Source organism: Macrotis lagotis, chromosome 5, assembly GCF_037893015.1.
Source record: "Macrotis lagotis isolate mMagLag1 chromosome 5, bilby.v1.9.chrom.fasta, whole genome shotgun sequence".
In the NCBI taxonomy this organism is placed as follows: domain Eukaryota; kingdom Metazoa; phylum Chordata; class Mammalia; order Peramelemorphia; family Peramelidae; genus Macrotis; species Macrotis lagotis.
In genome coordinates, this window is record NC_133662.1 from 30,402,713 (window position 1) to 30,426,853 (window position 24,141).

The window sequence follows — 24,141 nt, forward strand, 5'->3', positions numbered from 1 at the left end:
TCACAGAAAAATGCTTTGCAATTCCCCAGACTAAGTGGAATATTTAAGGAAAAAAGTAATATAGGCTTTTGGGTCATTTCACTAAACTCTCTGAGAGCTAACACAAAATTGAGTTCAGTAACTGGACTCAAAGATTGCTTTCTTGAAAGAATGTAAATGCTCATATGCTCTCACAGAGTGTTATTGCTAGAAGGGACCCCAAAGACTATCTAGTCCAATGCTCACATTTTAAAATGAGGAAATAGGAAGGTATTTATTATAAATATTAATTATAATTTTTCTTGTATTGGTTCTAGATATTTTACACAGAAATATAGCATGAAGAAAGACTGGTAATCTGTCTTTCCATATAAATAACAGAATTGTATTGGCTAAAGACTCAATCAAATTCCTAAACTGAAAAGAGACTCAAAATATTTCACATGAGATATGTAACACATAATGTTCTTGTTCTGGTTGGGATGGTTGATAAAGAATGGACTCAATTACAATAGGTCAAAAACAGCATCAAGATGATTGAAATAATTCTTGATCACACTGCAATATGACCTACAAAACATATCACCTTAGTGAAATAACTAACTTAGTACACAAGTTTCAAATTAATTTAACTGTAATAAATGCAATATAAGTAATGTCTTGTACATTTCACCAAAATTACTTCAGAAAATGTTTCATTTTAAGATCCCAAAAAACAGTCGTTAAGAAAAATATGTTTTTGGTTTTCTTTAAATTCTTTAAGGGATGATATACAGAGTTCTGCTTTATTAAAGAGACAACTCCCTGGGGCAGCTAGGTGGTACAGTGGATAAAGCATCAGCCCTGGAGTCAGGAGTACCTGGTTTCAAATCCGGTCTCAGACACTTAATAATTACCTAGCTGTGTGGCCTTGGCCAAGCCACTTAACCCCATTTGCCTTGCAAAAAAAAAAGAGAGAGAGAGAGAGACAACTCCCATATTTAAGAATTTTCATGTAAAATAAAATCATTTGTGATTCTTGACCATTTTAAATTTTCAAAAGTCCAGCTATATACCTTTTTCGGGCTGCCTCTACTGCAAGATGCAGGATATTTCCTTCCCCAGTGGCAGCACAAGCAGTGATTGCAGCAAGACATTTTTCAGCTGCTTCTTGATCTCTGCTGGCTTTTACCTTGTAAGCGAAGAAAGAGAAAGACACAAATTAGGCAAATGCAGAGTGAGAATCAGAGGCCACATGAAAAGTTTTCCTAGCAATAAAGTATCTTTAATAAAGAGAAAATGAATTAAAGAAATGGAATCCCATTATTGATAATGACTAATTTGAAAAGAACATCAGTGCCTATAGATGTGTTTCTATACTGAAACTAAAAGTCAAATATATGAAGAAAACCATAGAAATTATGTCAGAATAATACTAATTCATTCAACTGGAAATCAATGAAGTCATAAAAATGGAATCAGTTCCTCTGTATTCTATGACTTGTATTTATCTTTTATTATAAATTTATTTTTCCAATTATATGTAGAGAAAATTTTAAACATTTGTTTTTGAAAAGTATTTTTTCCTCCCACCCTCTTTCCCCACCCCACCCTTAGGATAGCAAATAATTTATATAGGTTATACATGTACAATCATGTTACACATATTTACATATTGATAGCACTGTGAAAGAAGAATCACAACAAAAAGGGAAAAACCACGAGAAGGGAAAAGTGAAAAACAAAATTAAAAGGGTAAAGAAAATGTGCTTTGAATCTGCATTCAGATTCCATGGTTCTTTCTCTGGCTATAGATGACATTTTCCTTCACAGATCTTTTAGAATTGTCTTTGATCACTGTATTGCTGAGAAAAGCTAAGTCTATCATAGTTGATCATTGCATAATGTTGCTGTTAAAAGTGTACAATGTTCTCCTGGTTCTTCTCCCTTTATTGAGCATCAGTTTATGCAAGTCTTTCCAGATTTTTCTGAAATGTACCTGCTTATTGTTTGTTAAATTCATATGCTACAATTTGTTCAGCTATATCCCAATTGATAAGCACTCTCTTAATTTCCTATTCTTTGCCACCACAGAAAGAGCTGCTATGACTAGTATTGTACATGTACATTTTTTCCTTTTTTGTGATCTTTTTTTGGGATAGAGACTTAGTGGTATTGCTGGATCAAGGGATATATATAGTTTTATGTCCTTTGGGCATAGTTCCAAATTGCTCTTCAGAATGGTTATAACACTTCACAATTCCAACAGTGCAATAATATCTCAGTTTTCCTACATCCCCTTCAACATTTATCATTTCCCTTTCTATCGTATTAGCAGATCTGATAGGTATGAGTATATGACTTGTATCTGAATAATGCAAACACACTGAGATAAAAATAGACATTTAATTGGGTGTTTCAATGATATGCTAAAAGTGAAAAAATAATAATGAGGAAGGTAAAATAATAGACAGTGAATTCACATATTTTATAATACTTTAGAATAACCAATAAATAGTCAATGAAATTGGTAGTTAAATTCGCTGGATTACTACAAAGTCCTCTTTTAAGATAGCTAATTTTAAAAGAAAAATAAAATGTCAACTATATTTCAGAAACACTTAGAATAATTTTTTTTAAAAAATTACAATAAAATAGCCTTTATTCAATAACCATTATTGAAAGACCATGAATAATCAACTTTCAAAAGAAGAAACTATTAACTTGAAAAAGTTTCTTCCAAATCACTAATAAGAGAAAGGCAAATCAAAACAATTCTACTCTTCTTTAGTAGAAGCAATGTCTATCATACAGGTTAAGGTAAGTATTTTGTTTTCTTTTGTTTGTCATAAAAGGCAGGAAAGTTGTCCCTGATTGTCCCAGAAGACCACGACTTTGGTAAAGCTTCCTAGTCACTTAAAGTCCCAACATACAAAGTGGGCATGTTTTTTCCTTTAAAGGCAAGGAAACTGTCCCTGAGATTTAATGGTACAAGGGAGAGTTGTAATACAGTGAGGCTTTTCAGACTTGCAGAATATACAAAGGGCAGCCCACAAAGAGTCACTGCCCTTCAAAACTTGACAGGTGTCCCAAAGCCATGTGAGTCAATTCACCTTTCTGATGCTACACATCGCCATATGGAGATCAATGGGATTGAGTCTACCTGAATCCTTTTTGAATATCCTTTACATTCAACCTATCTATATCTCCTTTTGTTACTTGCTAGATGGTCTGCAAGTGTCTTATTTCATCCTATTCCTGAATCTGAATCACCAGACTACCCTAAATCAGGTAGATGCAGTCTATAAAAACCTCATATTCAACAAACTAGCAAAGCAACAAATGAGGGAAGAAAATGTTGGGGTGGCCTATAGAAAGACAAGTAAACTAATATAATATTAGAAAAGCTTTGGACCAACAATTTTAGAAAGAAATTTGAAATTATGAATTAAAAAACAACTAAAATGTCCATACTCTTTGACCCAGACACTGACATAGGATAGATTTTGAGAAAAGTAAGATAAGCATACATTCACCAAAATGCCTAGAGGAGTATGTTTTCTGAAATTAAATAATGGTAGCCAAGCATATGCCCATCAATCATGTAATAGCTTAACAAACTGTGGAACTACATGTAAAGAAATATTATTGTATTGAAAGAAACAAAGAATATGAAGAATTCATAGATGCTTGGGAAGATTGACAGTAAGTGATACAAAGTGAAGTATGCAGAAACAAGAAAATTATATACATGATTACAACAAGGAAATGGAAACAACAAAAGGCAAAATGTAAATACTTCGTAGAGTAATATAATGATCAAGTTTGACTTTCTGAGAAGAAAAATGTTCATTTCATCCTTCTTCACTTAGGATGAAAAATATGACCATATACTGTCAGACTTAGTCAATATATTGGATAGTTTTGTGTAGGGGACTGTTTACATTGAGGCCTGAGGGTTGTAAAAAGGTCAAGAACAAAAAAGCCCAGAGCATTCTGAGAAGTTTCCCAGAATTGTTGTTTTCGGGAAAACTTTAGAAACCCGGTGTTCTGATGAGAAACCTCCAATCCTTGGATGAACCTTTGTGACTCCTTCTTGCAGTTTCAAATTCCTTGTTTGCTCAGTACTCTATCTTGGGGTTTTGACTGATAAAAGACAGAGGCTGGAAAGGGGAGAGAGACTGCTCTGTTGAGAGTCTCAGAAGAATGTAACCTGGAAAGGGGAGGGAGACTTCTCTGTTGAGAGTCTCAGAGGCAGAGAGACTTCTCTGTGGAGAGTCTCGGAAGCATGTAACCTGGAGAAGGGAGGGAGACCTCTCGACTGAGAGTCTCAGAAGCATGTAACCAGTCCTGAATAAACTTTCTGCTTTGCTGAGAACCTGCCTTGATTCCTGTTCTTTAGAAGACACTGGTTAACTCCTGTTGTAGACAGAAGACCTGTTGGGGTAAGTAAACTGACTGCCTGGTCAGGGTCAAAGCCTAATAGTTTTGATTAAAGTGAACTGAACTTTAAACCATTTTTCTTCTTTGTTCTTTGTTACAAAGGGATAGTTAGCTTAGGAAGAGAAGTAGAAAGAAGATATATGGAAATTAAAGTGAAATATAAACAATAGATTTTTTTTTAATTTAAAAAATGTCCAGTGCAGCTAGGTGGCACAGTGGATAGAACACTGGCCCTGGAGTCAGGAGTACCTGAGTTCAAATCTGGCCTCAGACACTTAATAATTACCTAGCTGTGTGGCCTTGGGCAAGCCACTTAACCCCATTGCCTTGCAAAAATCTAAAAATAATTATTAAAAAAAAGTCCTAACTTAAGAACTCAAAACATCTTTTCACAGTTTCAAGGACAAGAACAAACTCCTCTAATAAAATCAAGAAGATGTTCCAGACCATATTTTGCAAGCTTAGATGAAAAATTTATTTGGTCTGCACTTTTGTCCCCCATGACTTAGCATCTATAAAATGTTCTTATTACAATATAGTATCCTCTTGTATCAGTTGTTTAAAAGTTTAGTTCATATTTTGATTTTTTGATTTGATAATTACCTCAGAGCAGTAATTTCTTATAATATGAAGTATAACACTGGAATCGAGGCTGAGGCTTGAATCCTGAGTCTACCAATTAGTAGCTGTGTGATCCTGAGAAAGCCACTCATCTCTATATCTTACTTTCCACATTAATCAAACACTCTGGCAATTAAGGATATAATTACAAAAAGGAAGAAAGACTTTCCCTCAAAAAGTTTACATTTTACTAATTATTAGGAAGTATAAAATACATGAAGAGATCAATAGAAATTTAGTTTTCCTAAGTTTTCTAAGAAGAAAATGTTTTCATATATTGTAAAAACCTTACATACCAAATTTAAAATTTAAAAAGCAATGAAAAGGAAAACAGTAAAAAGTTTAGGGTAAAGATCTTATTTATATGTTATGACTAAATTTAATCCTATCCAAATATTTTCAAGTAACTATTCTATAACATTTTATAACATTGTCATTAGCCCTGAAATATATCAAATTGCATGCTGCTCACCTCATGTGAAATCTTCCATTTGCAAATGAAAAACTATAATAGACTCAACTATTCATTTCTTTCAGGAAATGAAAGTCAAGACCAAAGTCATAATACATTCATTGAGAGTGGGTTGATGGTTGGTTACAATTATCTACTTCCTGTGTTAAAAAAGAGGAAGAAAATGCTTACCTAAATGTATCTTTAAAATCAAAATTTAAAAAAGACAACTTAAATAATATAGTTGTGAATAAATGTTCTAAGTTCAAAAAAAGTAGTTTATATTATAGGTGAAAATGACCTTTAATTAGTTGACTCTGATTACTACAGTAGGCCACAACAATTCCAAGGACTGGGCGGTAAGGTGGTGCAGTGGATAAAGCATCAGCCCTGGAATCAGGAGTACCTGAGTTCAAATCCAGCCTCAGACAATTAATAATTACCTAGCTTGGGCAAGCCACTTAACCTCATTTGCCTTACAAAAAAAAAAAAACAATTCCAAGTACTTATGATGAAAAATGCTATCCAGCTTCATGGAGAAAACTGATGAACTCTGAGTACAGACTGAAATAAATATTTTTTTAATTTTTCTTCCTTTTGTTTTTTCATTCACATCAGGGTTAATGTGTAAATAAGTTTGACATGATTTATATGTATAATAGGTATCTTAGTTCTTATCCTCTCAATGGATGGGGGTGCAGGGCAGGGAAAGAAAGAAAATTCAGAACTGAAAATAAAATAATTCAAAATAATTGTAATTGGGAAATGCTTACCATAAATAAATATAAAATATAACAAAGAAAACTATTATTTTCAAGAGCAAAAGGATATCAGTGAATCATACAAATAGTTATATATTCAAAGGATAGTAGGACTGAAAAGACCTTAAAAATCATCATGTCTAATGTCCTAATCTTATTTTTTTAAAAACATATCTCAATGATGTTCATTCATTCACATTCAATGTTTTAGCAGGAAAAAAGGGACATTTTTAATCATCACAGATAGCGAGACTGAATAGGAAAAAGGAATTGAGAGTAGGAAGAAGTTCTAATTGAGTAAGAAGCAAAAACCCAAGCATGCTAAACCTAGGGTATATTTATGAGTCTAACAAGATGAAAAGGATTAATGGATTTAGGATCATGTCAATAAAAGATTATGCTTTTATGAATTTTATATTTAATATAATTTTATACATCTTTATCAGAGTTTGGGTAATATATCTCTAGTATTGGGTAAGATGATCTCTAGTATTCTAGTAAAAATTTTAAAAAATAAGAATATTTGTGAATTCTAGATTATTAAGGGACAAGAATACGAACAAAATAAAATAAGGTAAAAGAATTAATAGGTTCAATTTGGCTCAGGGATAAACCTAAACTATAAAGTATTATATACTTCTAAAATCTCAAAATACAAATAAATATAATATCCAGTAGTTTCCTAAATAATAAAAAATACTTGTGACAATTTACTTGTGACAGTAGCATGTAATTTAAGTTAGTCATTTCATAACGGCCTACCTTTTTAAGTTTCTCAATTTGCTTGTTACGAACCGAAGTGTTATCAATGGACAGAACATCAACAGGCTCTTCCTTTGCTAACTGGTACTTATTTACACCAACAATTACCTCAGATCCTATTCATTTCCAAAGGGAAAAATGTAGAAAATATTCACAATTAGCTGTAGAACCATAACATTGTTAGATCATGTGCTTCTTTCAATTTCACTGAAATGCATTTTTTTTTTAAAATTAAAGTTCTGAGAAGCAAATAGTTTCCTTTGGCAATTAAGCACAATAAGGAAATCAGTTATTGAAAAGTCGAATTCAAGATAAAGGATAAAAGGGGGAAAAAATCACATCTACCTTTTAAAGGGTATAAAGATTGCCATTAGAATCACAGGTTAAAAGATCTAGAGCTGGAAAAGACTGAAGAAAATTGAGTCCAACCTCTTATTTTATAATAAGGAACAGGAGACCTAGGAAATATAAGCAACTTGTCAAAAGATAATAAATGCCAGAGATGGGATTTGAACTCAGGTCATCTGACTCTAGAGACAGTGTTCAGTAGAGAAAAATAGATTTTAATGAACATTGGGTCTTTTGTGGGTTATTTACAAGTTGCTCAATAGCAGCATCATAAAAATGGTTATGTGTTCCTATTTCTAAGGGCATAAACAGTTCTATACTAGTTGTCCAAGTTCTAGAGTTGGCTCCACAAAACAAGAGTCCTAGTAATTAGAATAATTATTTTACCTCAATTATTCCATCTTAGTAGTAAAATTAGTTGTGTGGGAGAAGAAAAATTAAAAGATTTGGGACAACTGGGCAGTTTTTTGAGAGGAATAATTATTAGCAACCTATGATTTGGGGAGATCTGGAGTACCCCCCTTAACCATTTTTTCCTAACATCCTGATTTCAAAAGTTCAGTCTCATGAAGGACATAAATGATAACTAACTTTCTTATTTAGACCTCACCTATGGAGAGTTGTCTGCTCAGGCTTGATGCAAATTCTTTAGATTGTCCAAGTTAACTTAAAGTAGATAACATTCAAAGTTCAGGGTCAGTGCTTCACTGTAACATTCATTCTCTCATTAATTTTTAACCAATCAAGGTTAATTCCCACCCTGGGGAATACCTACTCTTTGAAGGATATAAAAATTGTGAGACTGCCTCCATGATTGTCTTTTGATCTGAGATAGATGGTCAAATGACCATCCTTTTCTGAAACTACTGGCATTATTAATAAAATGATTAAATTGCCCAGGAATTCTCTTGAATGTTTATAAATGCCACATTTATTTTAAAACTTACAAATAAACTAGCTAACAAATGTCTTTTAAAGCTTTTGTATGGTTGACCTTTATTATGTGAACTTCACAACAAAACTGCAAAGTATAGCCTTTGCCCATTTGATAGATGAAGAAACTAAGGCTCAGAAAAGTTAAGTGAGTTGCTTTTCAGTAAGTGAGCATCTGTCAGAGGATGAGCTCTGTATCTAGGTTTGAATGACTTCAAGTCCAATAGTCTATCCACTAATTGATGCTGCTTCAAATAGCTCCACTGATTTCAGTTTTGGCAAATAAAAACAAATAAACAACAGAAACAAATCTCTACTTTGAATACTTTAAAAAATAGATTAATGTTTTTATGTATGTTACATTTGTATATTTAACATGAAACAAAGAATTTATTATAACTTCTATAAAGCTTAATGAATATTTAGAATTAACTTCAAAGAAATAATTATTTATAATTTAAGATGTCATTCAAGTTTTCTGAAGAACGAAAGGAGAAAATAATAAAAAGAATTAATATACAAATAAAATACAAGACATCAAATTTTCTGTTGTTGTTTAGTGATGTTGAACTCTTCCTGATCCCATGGACTATAACATATCAGGCTCTTCTATCCTCCTTTATTTAGAGAAGTCTAGTAAAGCTTATGTTCAGAAATCATAAGAACTTTTATACTTTGACAATAGGAAAACTATCAGTCACTAAAGGAAATAAAAGTGGTAACTAAGTGATAGTCGACTCATGTATAAAGGATGAAGCAAACGTAAGAACATTATTACTATTATCTTTCTAATTCACCTCAATGTCATTCAAATTCCTCCAACATTTATCATGTTGTTATAGGCAATTTAGGCAGTATAGAAAATAGAAACTTTAGATAAGGCTCAATCCTTACAATAATGAACTAACAATTTAGGGAAGAATAAGAAACAAACACAGAAACTGTAATATATAATATTATGTGATAAACTCACAGCAAAATTGACAAAAAGAAATGCTATGTAAATACTGAAGGGGATTAATGACTGAGGTAAGAATGAACATTTGAACTGGGTTTTTCAGGGTGACTCAGAATTCAAAAAAGGAAGAAAGGAAGACTATGTCTTTTCTAGACATAAAGGAAAACTAAAAAGTCACAAAACTGCTTGTAATGCTGCTTGCAGCTCTAAATCTATAAATCCAAAAATTACTTCAACAACAAAAAAATGCAAACTTCTCTGTCAACGTGTGCTATAAAAATTTAAACATTTTTTACAGATGGATGTCCCACTTTTTAGCATATCTGATTGGTAGTATTTCGTCTCATATCAAAGATATAGTCTTTATTATGTCCTTTTATTATCTTTTCTTATTTAAAACTATCAAGTTCGGGGAAGGAGCTTAATACCATAAAAGTGAATTAAATGAAATAAATATTCCTTTATGGAATTAATTATTTAATTAAAAGCATTTATTCAACTCTTTGCAGAAGTGGGATGTATACAAGTATTATATGTTGTATATATTTTCAGATTTTTGATATAATGATCAATTATAATGATTTTTTCCCTCTAGTTTTTCTTTTTTTGTCTTTGAAAAATACTATTTTAAAGTTCAATATATGACATAGTTCTATGGGAAGGTAAGAGGAGAAATACTCAAGGAAACAAAAGATACAAAAAACAAATCAATAAAAACTTATTTAAATTTAAAAAACATTTATTAAGTCCTTAAGTATATGTATATAGTATAGAGAGCATAAATAGATAAAGCAAGACTTTGCACTCCAGAGGTGTTCTTCTAAAGAGAAGAGAGCCAGCAAGGAGGGTTAGGTAGGTGGCTCAATAGATAGAGTGGGCCGTGGATCAGGAAGGCCTGAGTTCATTTCTGGCATCAGTCACAAAATAATTGTCTAATTGTCTAGTTGTATGACCTTGAGCAAGTCACTTAACCCCACTGCCTTAAATAAATAAAAATGTTTTAAAAGTTCAGCTTCTGATAAATAGAAAGGCCCAGTTTAGTTTAGCTCCTGGTGGATAATCAGACCCAAAGGTCCAGAACCTATTTCATATGTCAGATAACAGTGTCAAGAGTCTAAAAGGCATAGAGATAAGACATTTAGCAAAGTCTGGTGAATCTCATAGTGCAGAAGTCAAGGAGATGGTAACAGCCTGATGGTTCTCCATCCACCAGAAGAAAAGCAAGTTTGTGAGCAAACAAGCAATTTTTGATGGATTCTAGGATAGCTGGAGCCAGGAGAAAGGGAAAGAAAGGACTGAAGGGAAGAGGGGGAGCCCAGGTTAATGACAGGACTTCTCACCACAAGGCTATTCCAAAAGTCAAAAGAAGTGTCCCTTGTGTTGTAAGGAACCATATCAAGAAAAGTTCTCTTTTGACTTCTTTGATTACTTTCAATTTGACCAAAAAAAAGTGGAAATTATTTTGGGTAAAATAAGAGTCTCTTTTTCCTACTTTTGACCAGTTAAGAGGGGCAATTTTAGAGGGAGAGGGAATAGTTAAAGAAATATAAAATGGTTTCAGGAAAATAGTTCTACAATGGAATGCTAATATTGACATCTCTATTTTTTCTGTCTGGTAAATCAAAATTTGTTAAACTTGAATTTTATACTTTGTCTTTTGCTGCAAGATTTATCTTTTGTCTCACAATCATTTTAAAAATTATTAGAAAATTACTTATATTCATGAGAATTTCAAGTTGCCTCCCTTCAAGCAAGAATATTTGTGTTTTAAATAAATTGCATCTGATATGACACTGGCTAAAAACAGAGTACAGAATTTTTCACCCACAACCATGGGAACAATATACTTGATACCTTAGTAATGTAAATAAAAATAATATTAAAAGGTACCCAAAATACAAGTTAACTGAAATGGTTAATCTTGGTACTAAAGAACAAATGATGAAACACACTGCCTTTTCCTCACAAAACTATATACTGTCCGATATAGATGGAAAAGACATTGTGGAAAATCTACTACAGTTTTGTTAGTCCCTTTTACTTAACGGTTTTTCTTTCTTCTGAGGAAGAATTCAGTGGGGGATAAAGAATGTATCAAGACCAATAAAAAAATAAATCAAATCAAATCAAAGACAATAATAATGGTGTATCTGAAATGTGCAAAGAATAGAGTATCCTGCATTAGAATGGAAAACTAGTAGACATGCTCTCCCTAGAGAACAAAAAAAAGACTCTAGATATGAATTTTTCCATTTTATCATACCAGAATCTATCCTGGCTTGTCTCCGAGCAGCACACTCTTCAATTCGAAGTTTAGGAATTCCTTCAGCAACAGCTTTTGCCATTCCACCCATTTCTTCAATTTCATTAATAAGCTAAAAGAACAGCAACCTTAATTAGGAATATTTAGTGATATATAAGAATGTAATCATTTTATAGTAAACATCAGTCAAATATTTTAAGTTTTGTTTTATTTGCAAAGGGTTATTTTTTTTCCACTTCACATTTTTAGTCTTAATAATCTCTTGTAACAGGATACGTGTTATCATTTTTTAAAATCACTCATATATCAGGCACATTCGTCAAGTCAATGAACTTTGCAATTCATTTAAAAGATGGTTCTTGAAATAAAGATTTAAAATTCTTTAACCAAAAAGTCTGGGATAAAACCAATTAGTAATTTTAAATAAATAGGAAAGCATGTCCTTTCACAAATATTATTGAACATGTTATATGCAAGATACAGGGCTAATTGCTGGCATACTAATACAATGCAGAATCCTTGATGATAACTAGCCAAATATTAAAATAAGTACACCAATACTTTTTAAACTGCCAATCTTTTTTAACCCAGAAGGCTATGAAATTACATAAACTTTTTATATTTTTATATATGCAACTTTTAAAATACAAATACCCTTTAAAATGATTTTTAAAAATTTCCATTTTGCAAACTGTTTATCCATTTTACAAAAAAATCCTAACGGCTCAATATCAAATAATTTTTATAACATTCTTTAAGGATTATATTCAAAGTCATCAGAGAATATGCCAGAAATCCAGGAAAATATAAAATGTCAAATTAGATTAACATTTAGCCCCAGAAATCTTTACAAAGGCAAACTTTGACAGAGGAAAAAGAAAACCTCATTAGCAATTAGGGCTATTAAAAAACAGAATAAGCAGTCCTGGGATGTAATGCATTCTCTGACAATGAAGGTCTTCAATACACTGTAGATAGATGCCCACTTGGTCAAGTATTTTGTAGGTTTAGGTGTTAAAGGGCTGACTAGATCACTGAAGCTCATTCCTTCCAACTCAGATCCTATTATTTTTAGGACCATTTAACACCACTTCCCGCAAAGATGTGCTCTAGTCCATGTTAATCTATGGACTTTGGAAGTAATAAGAAAGATGGGAACAAAGTTAAAAAGGATTTTGGTTGTTTCTAATTTGTAAAATTTGCAGGGGGGAAAAAGCTTGGCACAAATTTTAAGATTAAAATAGTTTCTGATATTTTAATATAATTTGCTTTTCAATAAACTGAAGAGCACATTGACAGAAAGAAAAGCAGATTTTTAGAAAATAGTATTTCAAATAATATATGAAAATAAATTTCAAATAGATAAGTAATTTGAATGTAAAAAAATAAAATAAAAAATTTAGAAGAGAACATAAAGTTTTCTCACAACTATGGATAAGAATTTATAACCAGATATTACAATAGAGGAGATTATAAAATACAAACTACACAATTTTGATTCTATAAAATTAAAAAATAGGAACAAAATGAATGAATAATAAATTGAATTAAATAATAAGAATAAAAGCTGGAATAAGAGACAACAAAATAATGTATTTATCGAGTTGCATCAAACATATGTATGACAAAAGTCTGATACCAAAATCTATAGGGAATTAACATTAATCTTTAAGACTAGGAGCTGTTCACCAAATGATAAAATATTATGAAGTTTATTCTTTTCAAAAATTATTTATTATTCCAACTAATTAAATATTAAACAGAATGGGCAATTTCATGTACATAATACACAAAACCCTAAGTATCTATTATATGCTTTTTAAGTTAACTTAAGTTTAACTGCAAATTTCACATATGTCCTGCTGTTTAGCTTACTTCTTTGACCCTCCTTCTGATGAAAACAGCTTTCAAAATAATTTATTTTTTTCAAAAATGAATAATGATACAAAAGTATTCAAGAGTCAAAAACATCCAATAAACTAGAGAATGGTAGCATGTGCATAAAATTAAAATGTGATTTTACATTAAGAAATTATGGATATGAAGAATTCAGACAAACTTGGGAAATGTTGTATGAACTAATTCAAGCTAAAGAAAATGGAACCAAAAGAACAAGAGGACACAATGATGCAAAAATGTAAATGAATATAATACTAAAAGACATTAAAATTTAAGTTGAATACAGGATTAAATATTAAGTGCCTATTCAAATTAAACCAAATTATCTTTCTTTTAAGAATCAGTAAACTATTTAAAAAATTATATTACTATCACAAGGAATCACTATATTTCACAGTTTTGCTTAAATATTTTGTCTGGGAAGATAGCAAGTTTGGGAGTTCATATAGTGAGAAGTGACTTGTGTTACAACAACAAAGTAGTCAAAATGAGATGGCAAATAATTGTAAACAAACATTTATAGAAGAAAAATACAATTTATTCTTTTAGAAACACAAGAGCAATTAATTAACTCTAACAATCTTTTATTTTCTGTTTTATTTCAGTTTAGAAGATTGTACAATCAAATTTAGACTTCATCTCTCAAAAATTCAAAATTGTTATAAAATAACAAGACCAAAAGAAGAAATTTACCTTCAAAGCAGCATTATAGACTTCACTTGTGAGAGATTCCATCATATATGAACCTCCCCATGGATCAGCTACTTTAGGAATACCAGATTCTTCTTGAATTATGATCTGGGTGTTTCTGGCAATTCGAGCACTTTTTACTGTTGGCAAACCCAAGGCTTCATCAAATGAATTTGTATGTAAGGACTGAGTCCCTCCAAACACTGCTGCCATTGCTTCTATTGTAGTACGAATAATGTTATTGTAAGGATCCTAAAGAGATTGAAAAAAGAAAAAACTTCAGACAATATGCTATTCCATTTACTTCTTTCATGCTTATATTTCATCTGAGATATGATAAAGGACATATTGCAAGACATAAATGCTTACATATTATACATACAGTACATTCTCAGGCACAAGGAATAAACCTCAGGTCAAAGCCTAAATAGTAGAAGCAGCAGGATTATAATTGACTACATTTCTAATTTTCATCATTTCAATTCTATCATGCTTTAAATATGAATTTAATTTATACAGGCAGATTTTAAACATATTTTGAGTATAACCTTATAAATGTTTCTGGTTGTTGAAATACTAATTTATATTATCACCCCAAAAGAATCATCAATTCTTCAAATCAAGAAAACATATGCCTACCAAATCAATAGTCATATAATAAGTACAAAATTGATGTTCAGCAAATTAACCTGAAGACTTCTATATATCAAGGTGCAGAAAATAATAATAAAAGTCCTGGTTTAACCAATTCATTGAGTGAATATGAATGAACTAGCTAATCTCCACAGGATTCTGTCTATCATCTTAATACATGGGAAAAAATCAGATACTGTCTTGCACCAAATTTCCACAACACTCAAACAAATTTCTCACAGCACTCCACCTCCTACTTCTGTCCTTTTAGGCACATTTTTCTCTGTGGCTGGAATATGCTCCCACCTCATCAACATTTGACAAAAATCCCAAGTTTCCATTCATGAGGGTCTCAATGTTGGAGAAGTAACAGTAAGATTTCTTTTGCATATGCTTTATATTTTTGCTACTTCTTATATGTTAAATCCCATTTTAAACAATTAATAGCTAGCATTTAAATAACAATTTAAGGTTTATAAACTGGATTTACAATTATTTACAAATTTACAAATATTTGTTTATATTCACAACAATCCTGGAAGGGAGCAATTATTATTTTTCCACTGTACAGATGGGAAAACTGGGCCATACAGCATTTAAGGGACTTGCTCAGGGTCACAAAGCTAGTGTCTAAGACTATATTTGAACTCAAGTTTCTAGACCCTGTGGCTCTATATCATGTAATTTTTAAAGCAGGCAGAGTAGAAGAAATCAGTATTGTGAGAGTTATTTAAATGGACAGAAATTAAATAAATTGGCCTAACAGATAAAAATTCCTAAATGGTCTCTATTTATATAATTAAAAAATAACATTCTTTGTATAACTACATGATATAAGTTTAGCTAACTTTCAATGAAGAATTTTGAATCATTGACATAATTTAGTTATATTTATTTTAAAGCTTCTTAATCATAACTTTATATTAATGACACACATTATTTCAATATTCAAGACAAATCATGGAAGAACTGATCAGCTTATTGCTATCAACCACAAGAGGGAGCATATTTCATTTGTGAAGATGATAAAATACAATACTGAATATTTGATAAAATAAAAGTAAAAAATACAACTTAACATAACATTCATACATAACAACTTAAATAACATTCTAGAAAAAAAGTTCTCAGTTTTACTTCTTTTTCCTTTTTTTTTAGTTTTTTTTTTTTTTTTTTGCAAGGCAATGGGGTTAAGTGGCTTTCCCAAGGCCACAAAGCCAGGTAATTATTAAATGTCTGAGGCCAGATTTGAACCCAGGTACTCCTGACTCCAGGGCTGGTGCTCTATCCACTGCACCACCTGGCTGCCCCTTTTTACTTTTTTTTTTTCTGGCCTGGCAAAATTTGGGAAAGCAAATAATCTTAAGAATCAATTACCTCAACTGTTTCCATATACCTAGAATGGCATTATTTAAAAGACTAAAATGACATAATATAAGTACAGAAAGTCCTCTGAAAAAATGAAAAACACTATATGAAGTAGACTGTATTTTTGCTTATAAATCAAATGTTTAAAGTTTTGAATGTACAGTCTTGGGTGGTTAAGTGGCTCAAGCACTGGACTAAGAATCAGGAAGACTCATCTTCCAGAATTCAAATCTGGCCTCAGGCACTAGCTCTGTGACTCTGGGCACACCACTTTTAAACCTTTTTACCTCAGTTCTTCATCTGTAAAAATAATCTGGAAAAGGAAATAGCAAATCACTGCAGTATCTTAGTCAAGAAAATTCCAAAAAGGATCACAAAGGGTCCGACATAACTGAACAACAACAACAAAATGTAAAGCCTTATGAGTATATGTACCAAAAAAAATTTTTAAGTACTGTTTATGAACCACTTGTAAATATATTCTATGTCTGCAAAATACACAATCACAACAGGAAACATTATGTAAATTAATTCTATAACTAATGATTAGTGTTTTAGATTATATACATATTATGAGCTTATATATGTGTGGGGGGCATATGTATTAGTTTGATTTCTTATTTTTATGTTCCCAGAATAGGTAAAATATATTATATATAATCTATTTTTAATCTTGGTAACATGTAATTATATTCTTATTTTCAAATAACTTTGAAAAACATCTAAATAGTAATTCTACAAAACCTTAATGTTCCACATAAAGAATGAACAATTTCTCAATAGAAAAAAACAAAATAGAACAAATTACAAATGACAACATAATGTTATGAAAACTGAATCAGTCAGATCTAAGGAGCTGAGCTGAAAAATAATGTTTAAGAATAAGTCCCAGGGTCTATGGAATTTATTCAAAAAATGATATGTGTTATAATACAAAGAATTCATAAAAGAAGGCAGAAATGCTGCTGGACACATCCTTTATGCACCACACCATAATGATGCAAATTATAATAAAGAAAGGAAAGATAAAGACAGTGACCAAAAAAATAAAAGCATCTTAAATAATGAGTATGTCAAAAAATAAATCACAGAATAAAAAACATACTAAAATAAATCATGAAACAATATAATGTAATATATGGAATGAAATAATTTCAGTAGGAAATATATATATATATGAATATATGAATATATGAATATTTATACTGAAAAAAAGACTAATGAATTCTCAGGTGGCACTTAAAATAATTAGAAAACAAATTATCAAACTCCAAACAAAAATGAAGATTATTTTAAAAATTAAAGGCAAACTAAACAAAAAAGATTTTTAAAAGAAAATAATTAGTTTATAAAAGGATGAATTAACCAAAAAACTCATCTCTTTTTATCAATATGATTTAAATAATTTTTAAAATAAAATAAAAAACACACAACCTGTTCAGTAAGTGACCAGCCTGAAGTCTGACAATGTGCCCGCAGAAGAAGAGATTTAGAGTTTTGGGGTTTAAACATTTTCTCTACTAAGTGTGCCCAGAGTCGTCTTCCTGCTCTCATTTTTGCTATTTCCATATAAAAATTCATTCCGATTCCCCAGAAGAAAGATAATCTGCAAAAATAACAAATGTATCAAAATTTACTTTTAAAGAGTTGATGTGCAATGCAAAAACCTAGTACTTCTACATGTACTAAATATTCTAGTAATAAATATGCAATTTTTAAAAAAAAATTCAAATTAGTTAAAATGGAATAAAACTAAGAAAAGAGAATTTTATTTATTTTACGTCCACTATCTGAAAATGTCATCTTATACACATAAAAAGAGATTATTGGCATTTTAAAAGCCATCTCCTCTTTTTAATAAGTTCATCTTAAATAATAAAAATCTCTCATAAAGCTAAAGTATAATTAATCTTATAAAAATTTGACAAATGTAACTTTTTAGATCATTTAATATATAGTACATAACAAAAGGTATAAATGTATATTAAAAGTTGAAAAACCATCAGAGCTACTCCTATCCAACATTGTTTCCCTGATATATCTGCATTATCTAGTAACAATGAACCACTAATTTGTCATAAAAAATGGAAAACTAAATATAGATATAAAAGTACTTTTCATAACCATTTCACTAATAGAGTTATTAAAATGCATTTTTGAAGTGTCTTGCAACCAAGTACAATGACTCTAGACTAATCTGTATATACAAAATGATATTTACAGGTCAATTTACACATTAAGAAATGCAAAAATGATGGAAAGTAAATTTTTTAAATGACATAATATCTATTAAGCACTTTGAAAACTTCAGCATGTTATATAAGCTTCAGCTATTATTATTATTATTATTATTATTATTATTATTATTATTATTACCTTTATTTTTGTGCCAGACCTACAATTTAATTCCTGTGGGAACTCCCCCCAAAAAGCTCCTTTTAACAATGCAGAGAACATCTGATCCTTATTCTCATTATATACCTTCAATTTAGATCCCTAAAAACTGACAGTGATTAGAAATCAAGTGATTTGTCCAAATTCATACCTGTTAAAAGTCACATAGCAAAAGAATTTGTACCAAAAAAGAGAAGAAACAATAGTTATTATGTATATAACTCATAATTTATTTTGCTAAATGCTAACATACTTCCTATTTCTGTTTAATATTTTTTAGTCATTTTGTTATTGTTTTTTTTTTTTTAGGTTTTTGCAAGGCAGATGGGGTTAAGTGGCTTGCCCAAGGCCACACGGCTAGGTAATTATTAAGTGTCTGAGGCCGGATTTGAACCCAGGTACTCCTGAGTCCAAGGCCAGTGCTTTATCCACTATGCCACCTAGCCACTCCTTTTTTTAATCATTTTACCAATGCTGGACAAATCTATGATTTTTACTCACCTTGGTGCAAACTCATCAATACTAAGACCAGCTTGGAGTCCAGTTCTGCAATATTCTAAACCATCAGCTATTGTATATGCTAATTCCAGAATGGCATCAGCTCCTGCCTCTTGCATGTGGTATCCACTAATGGAAATTGAATTAAACTTTGGCATATGCTATATAAAGAAATTTAAAATCAAAAATTAATACTTCAAAATCAAGTAATTATCAAAAATTAAGCTAAATGAGCTAACTTTATCTGAGCCTAAGTTTCATTCATATTATAGTTCCAGAAGATAAAAAGTACTACTACAATGTTTTCTATACTATTCATATTGTGTTCAATTATGTTCACTTTTAAGGGAAACATTAGCAAGTTGGAGTGTGTTCAGGAGGAGAAAAGGAAGATGAGGAAATCTGTAAACATATTCTATCATCTTTGCCTCTACCCTTAACTTCCATATTTTTGTTGATGGTACCATCATTCTGTCACCCTGGTTTGCAACCTTTAGCGATATTTTGAACTCTTTCCTGTCCCTCAAATCCAAAGTCCAGTTGATTCCATTTCCATAATTTATTTCACACCTATTCCTTCTCTCCACTTTCAAGGTCATCATTTTAGAATAGCTCTTTATCACCTTTGACCAAAGTTTAACATAGCTTTCTACCTGGTATCCTAGAGACAAGTCTCTCCCCTCTCCAATTCATCCTCCACACAGCAACAAATCAGTACTCCTAAAGCAAATGTCTAAGTTACTCCTGCACTCAAATACCACCATACTGCCTTTAGGTTTCTTATATATGATATTCCATTTCCCATCTCTATGACTTGTGGATAAATTGCTCCCCACGCTTGGAATATATTTCCCTATTCAACTTTGCCTTATAGAATCATCTTAATCTCACCTTAAGTATCTCCTATAAGAAGATTATTTCCCCTTAGTGTTGTCTTCCCTGGAGAAGGAAAGGGCAAACCACTCCAATATTTTTAACCAAGAATTCTCCAAATAGGGTCACACAGTCAGACACAATTGAAAACGAATGAACAACAAACTTTCTTCCCCCCCAGAAAATACTTTGCAACAACATTATATACACTTTGAAATCTTTGTGTAAATGATCCCCACACACACACAAAATGAATGTAAACTTTTAAAATAGAGATTATCTCATTTTTGGTTTTATATCTCAGTATCTAGGAGAGTCTGTCTAGGCATTTAATAAATAAACGCTAAGTAAATTACTGAATGGAAAGAATGATTAAAGGAACTGGAATATATATTACTTGAGAGAACTTAAGACTCAGGGGAAGGGGGCAGCTAGGTGACACAGTGGATAAAGCACTGGCCCTGGAGTCAAGAGTACCTGGGTTCAAATCTGGTCTCAGATTCTTAATAATTACCTAGCCGTGTGGCCTTGGGCAAGTCACTTAACCCCATTTGCCTTGCAAAAACCTTAAAAAAAAGACTCAGGGGAAGATGCAACTGCTATCTTTATATATGTGAAAGACTGACATATGGAATACATATTGGCCATATTGTATTGAGTCAAAAGAGCAGCACTTTGACCAAAGAGATAAACTGAGGCAGTAAAAGGCACAGTAAAGTTCTGATGGACTTGGAAGACTCAAGTTTAAATTATGACTCAGTCTCTGTTATGAATTTTGGCAAGTCACTAATGTCTCTCAGTTCCAATTCTTCATCTATAAAATAATTATAATAAAATACTATTTCATAGGGCTGTTAACATGAATAAAATCAGGAAAAACACATGTAAAGAGCTTTGCAATCCTTAAGGCACCATATAAATAGTTACTATACATTACTATTATTATTATGAAAATTCTGAGGGTCTTCCCTTCCCTAACTGATTCTTTTGTAAAGGCAAAATAGGCCATCTTTTACCTCAATTCTTACCTAATTTTGAACTACTGAATGTGTTGCATCAGACAAACTAAGATCTGGAAAAGACCTTTGTTTAAAAAGGCCAGGGGCCCCACTACATCCTGAGTTATCGCCAGCTGCCCTAACCTATCTTGCCACTGGACTCCAATGACTCTGGAGGAGAGATTAGGGTAATGACTTTGCACAGCTCTGATTCATTAAATCCAATTCACTTGCAAATCAAGATATCATTCTCCTGATGTCACTGGTCCTGTTAGAGAACCAAGGATAGACAACAATAATAACTTGTTGTTAACTTCACAGAATCAGATTTTGGTTTATTCTAAGACAGGGCTTTCAAAAACTTAAAATTAACTACATAAAGAACTCCTAACATTGAAAGGGTACCAGCAGAAGTTGGATGATTACACATCAGGGATTTGTGTGTCAGAGAAAGAACTGAACTGGATCACTTTGGATGTTGTAGTCCTTCAAATTCAAAGAGGACCAAAATGACATCCTAATGCTTGGGTCAATGCACATTATATATGACTATAACTGATCAAAGCTCTAAGGGTTCTAACACATGTTGGGCATAAAAATAGTCCATATGAACATTTGGGATGGAGAGGGTCTCTAAATTTGCAGATCTCACATTTCTTTAGAGCTACCACAATTCTGCTATGTTCACAGTGCCTTCTTTGATGTAGGTATGCCATGTTGGATAATCCTGAGACAGTGTCTCCCTTGTCTTACAGCTGAGCCTAAAGTTCTTCAGAGAGATCTTGGAAGATCCATTTATCACATTTTCCAACCTCCATATGAACAGCTACCTTATGTGAGTTCTCTGTCAAATATTCTTTTTAAGGAAACATACATTTGGCTTTCAAACAACGTGGCCAGACCATGATTGTTGTGCTTTCTGCAGTAGAGTATGAATGCTTGGCAGTTCAGTTTGAGAAGGGACCTCAGTGTCTGGTACTGTAGCTGGCCAAGTGACCTTCAAAACCTTCCAAAGATAATTCAAATGGAAGTGATTCAATTTTCTGGCCTGGTGCTGGTAGACTGTTCCCTGACTCCAAGTCAATCTTCCATTCACTATGTGATGGTGCCTTTCCCTTGCATTGGGTGGCTTCTTCATTTGTGCTAGAAAAGTTTGATGGAGTAGATGGGGGGGGGAGTGGAAGAAAAACCACAAAGTATTAAGAAATGATTGGGTAGTAAAGAAATGATGATGGTGGTGTTTGTCCTTTCTCGAAGATCATGACATCAGGGAAGTGATGCCATGACAAGCACAGCATTGGATTTGAGTAAGGGGATACTGTGCTAAGTCACCACTCTTACTTTGTCTTCTAGAACCATCTGGATCCAGGGGCCAGATATAAAACAGGATGAGTGGAAATGGCCCTGGATGTGAGGTAGTCACAATTAAGTTACTTGACCAAGGTCACACTGCTAGGAAGTATCTGAGATTGGATTTGAATTCCTATCCTCCTGACTCCAAAAACCAGTGCCATTCTCTGAGCCACCTAGCTACCCCCTTAGTAAAGAAACAGACATAAGCACAATGTGCTACCAGGAAAAAAAAAAGTTTATAAAATTTGGTGTATTATCTAGAAGTAACTCATTATATGATAAAGATAAAACATGATTCTACATAGGTACAAAGCTATGGAACAAAATCACCCAGAATACTAAGTGCATTTCAGCTCACAATAATTCAAAAAAAAGAAAGGGGGGTAACTGCTCAAGAAAGACTAAAGAAAGGTTAGCCAGTAACTTGAACTATCCTAAACCTATAAATGTAAAATAGGTACTAATCTGCACTGAGAGATAGAGTTTAGCTTCTGTTCCTTACTAATATCTCCCTACACAGATGAAAATATATATATCTATATATATATATATATATATATATATATATATATACTGATTCATAACTTGTTGCCTACAAATATAACTCAGGTGTACTACATTCTTAAAAAAAATAAACAAACTCACTTTTGTCTTACTATCTCCTTAAGCTATCATACTCTATCTCCTATCATTTTTTTCAACAAACATCAATAGAAAGCTTTATACTCTGATTATCTCCATATCTTACTCATTTCTCAACACTTTGCAATCTGTGTTCTGACCTTAAATTATTCAACTGAAACTCCTCTCTACAAAATAATAGCATTCTCTTAATTGCCACATTACATGACATCCTTTTTGTCTATACCAATGATTTTCTACAATAATCCATTTTCAACCTGGTTTATTTTTATAAATTTATCTACTTTCTCAAAAGTTTACAACAGAATTTGGTAATGATTTTAAGGTATCAAAAAATAAAATTTTAATATACCAAGAATATCTGATAAATATAAAATTAAAGCTTTCAATGTGAGTGCTGAAATTAATATACTATTTCTGCCCTCAAGCAATATGAAATCTGATGAGATACGTAGAATACACAAAAATAACTTGAAAATGTCAACTGGTTCAATACTTTTAAATTTGAAATTTCAGAAAATCTAGCTATAGAACTTCTGATACCTAAGCAAAATAATTTTGTGTGACAACTGCTTATGAGAAAAAGAAAATCCAAATATAGTTTTGCCTATTATCAAATATTTCTTAAAGTTTTTGCCATCATTTATTGTAAAAATTTTTCATCTTTACAAAATCATTATGATCCTAAAAAGTACACAATTTTTATTGTTACATTTTTAATTATTTTTCAAAAGAACAACAACTTATTAAGGTAACACTGCAGGAAATTATTTTTAAGTGACTACTATAGGAAAAGTAATCATACGATAATTTATCTACTTGTAAATTTGAAATTACACCTCTAGATTTGAGGGATAAAGCAAAATAAAAGGATACCTTTGCTGTGTATTGGAAGATGTCTGCAATTATCCTCATGGATGGCTCTGGAGGAAAAATATAAGTATTTCTGACCATGAATTCCTTTAATATGTCATTCTGGATTGTACCAGTTAGTTTTTCTTGAGGTACTCCTTGTTCTTCCCCAGTTACAATAAATGTTGCCAGAACTGGAATAACTGCTCCATTCATTGTCATGGAAACTGACATTTTTTCTAAAGGAATTCCATCAAAAAGAATTTTGGTATCTTCCACCGTGTCAATGGCAACTCCAGCCATTCCAACATCACCACAGACTCGTGGATTATCTGAATCATATCCTCGATGTGTTGCAAGATCAAAGGCAACTGATAATCCCTGTTGACCAGCTAAAGTGTGTAAAGAAAAATATATTTTTATAAGAGGGCTGTTTAAAATAA

The 24,141-nt window shown here is 31.7% G+C and overlaps 1 protein-coding gene across 2 annotated transcripts in view; it reads right to left on the reverse strand.

The window, feature by feature from the left end:
* Positions 1–24,141, reverse strand: part of MMUT (methylmalonyl-CoA mutase) — a 44,067-nt gene that overhangs the window by 8,481 nt on the left and 11,445 nt on the right. For both annotated transcript variants that reach the window (XM_074237164.1, XM_074237163.1), the window contains 7 exons: positions 23,723–24,090; positions 18,984–19,141; positions 17,523–17,694; positions 14,091–14,339; positions 11,499–11,610; positions 6,997–7,112; positions 1,035–1,150 (listed from right to left, as the gene is read on the reverse strand). In XM_074237164.1, the coding sequence (XP_074093265.1) occupies positions 1,035–1,150; positions 6,997–7,112; positions 11,499–11,610; positions 14,091–14,339; positions 17,523–17,694; positions 18,984–19,141; positions 23,723–24,090 (1,291 nt within the window). The remainder of the gene's footprint in view (positions 1–1,034; positions 1,151–6,996; positions 7,113–11,498; positions 11,611–14,090; positions 14,340–17,522; positions 17,695–18,983; positions 19,142–23,722; positions 24,091–24,141) is intronic.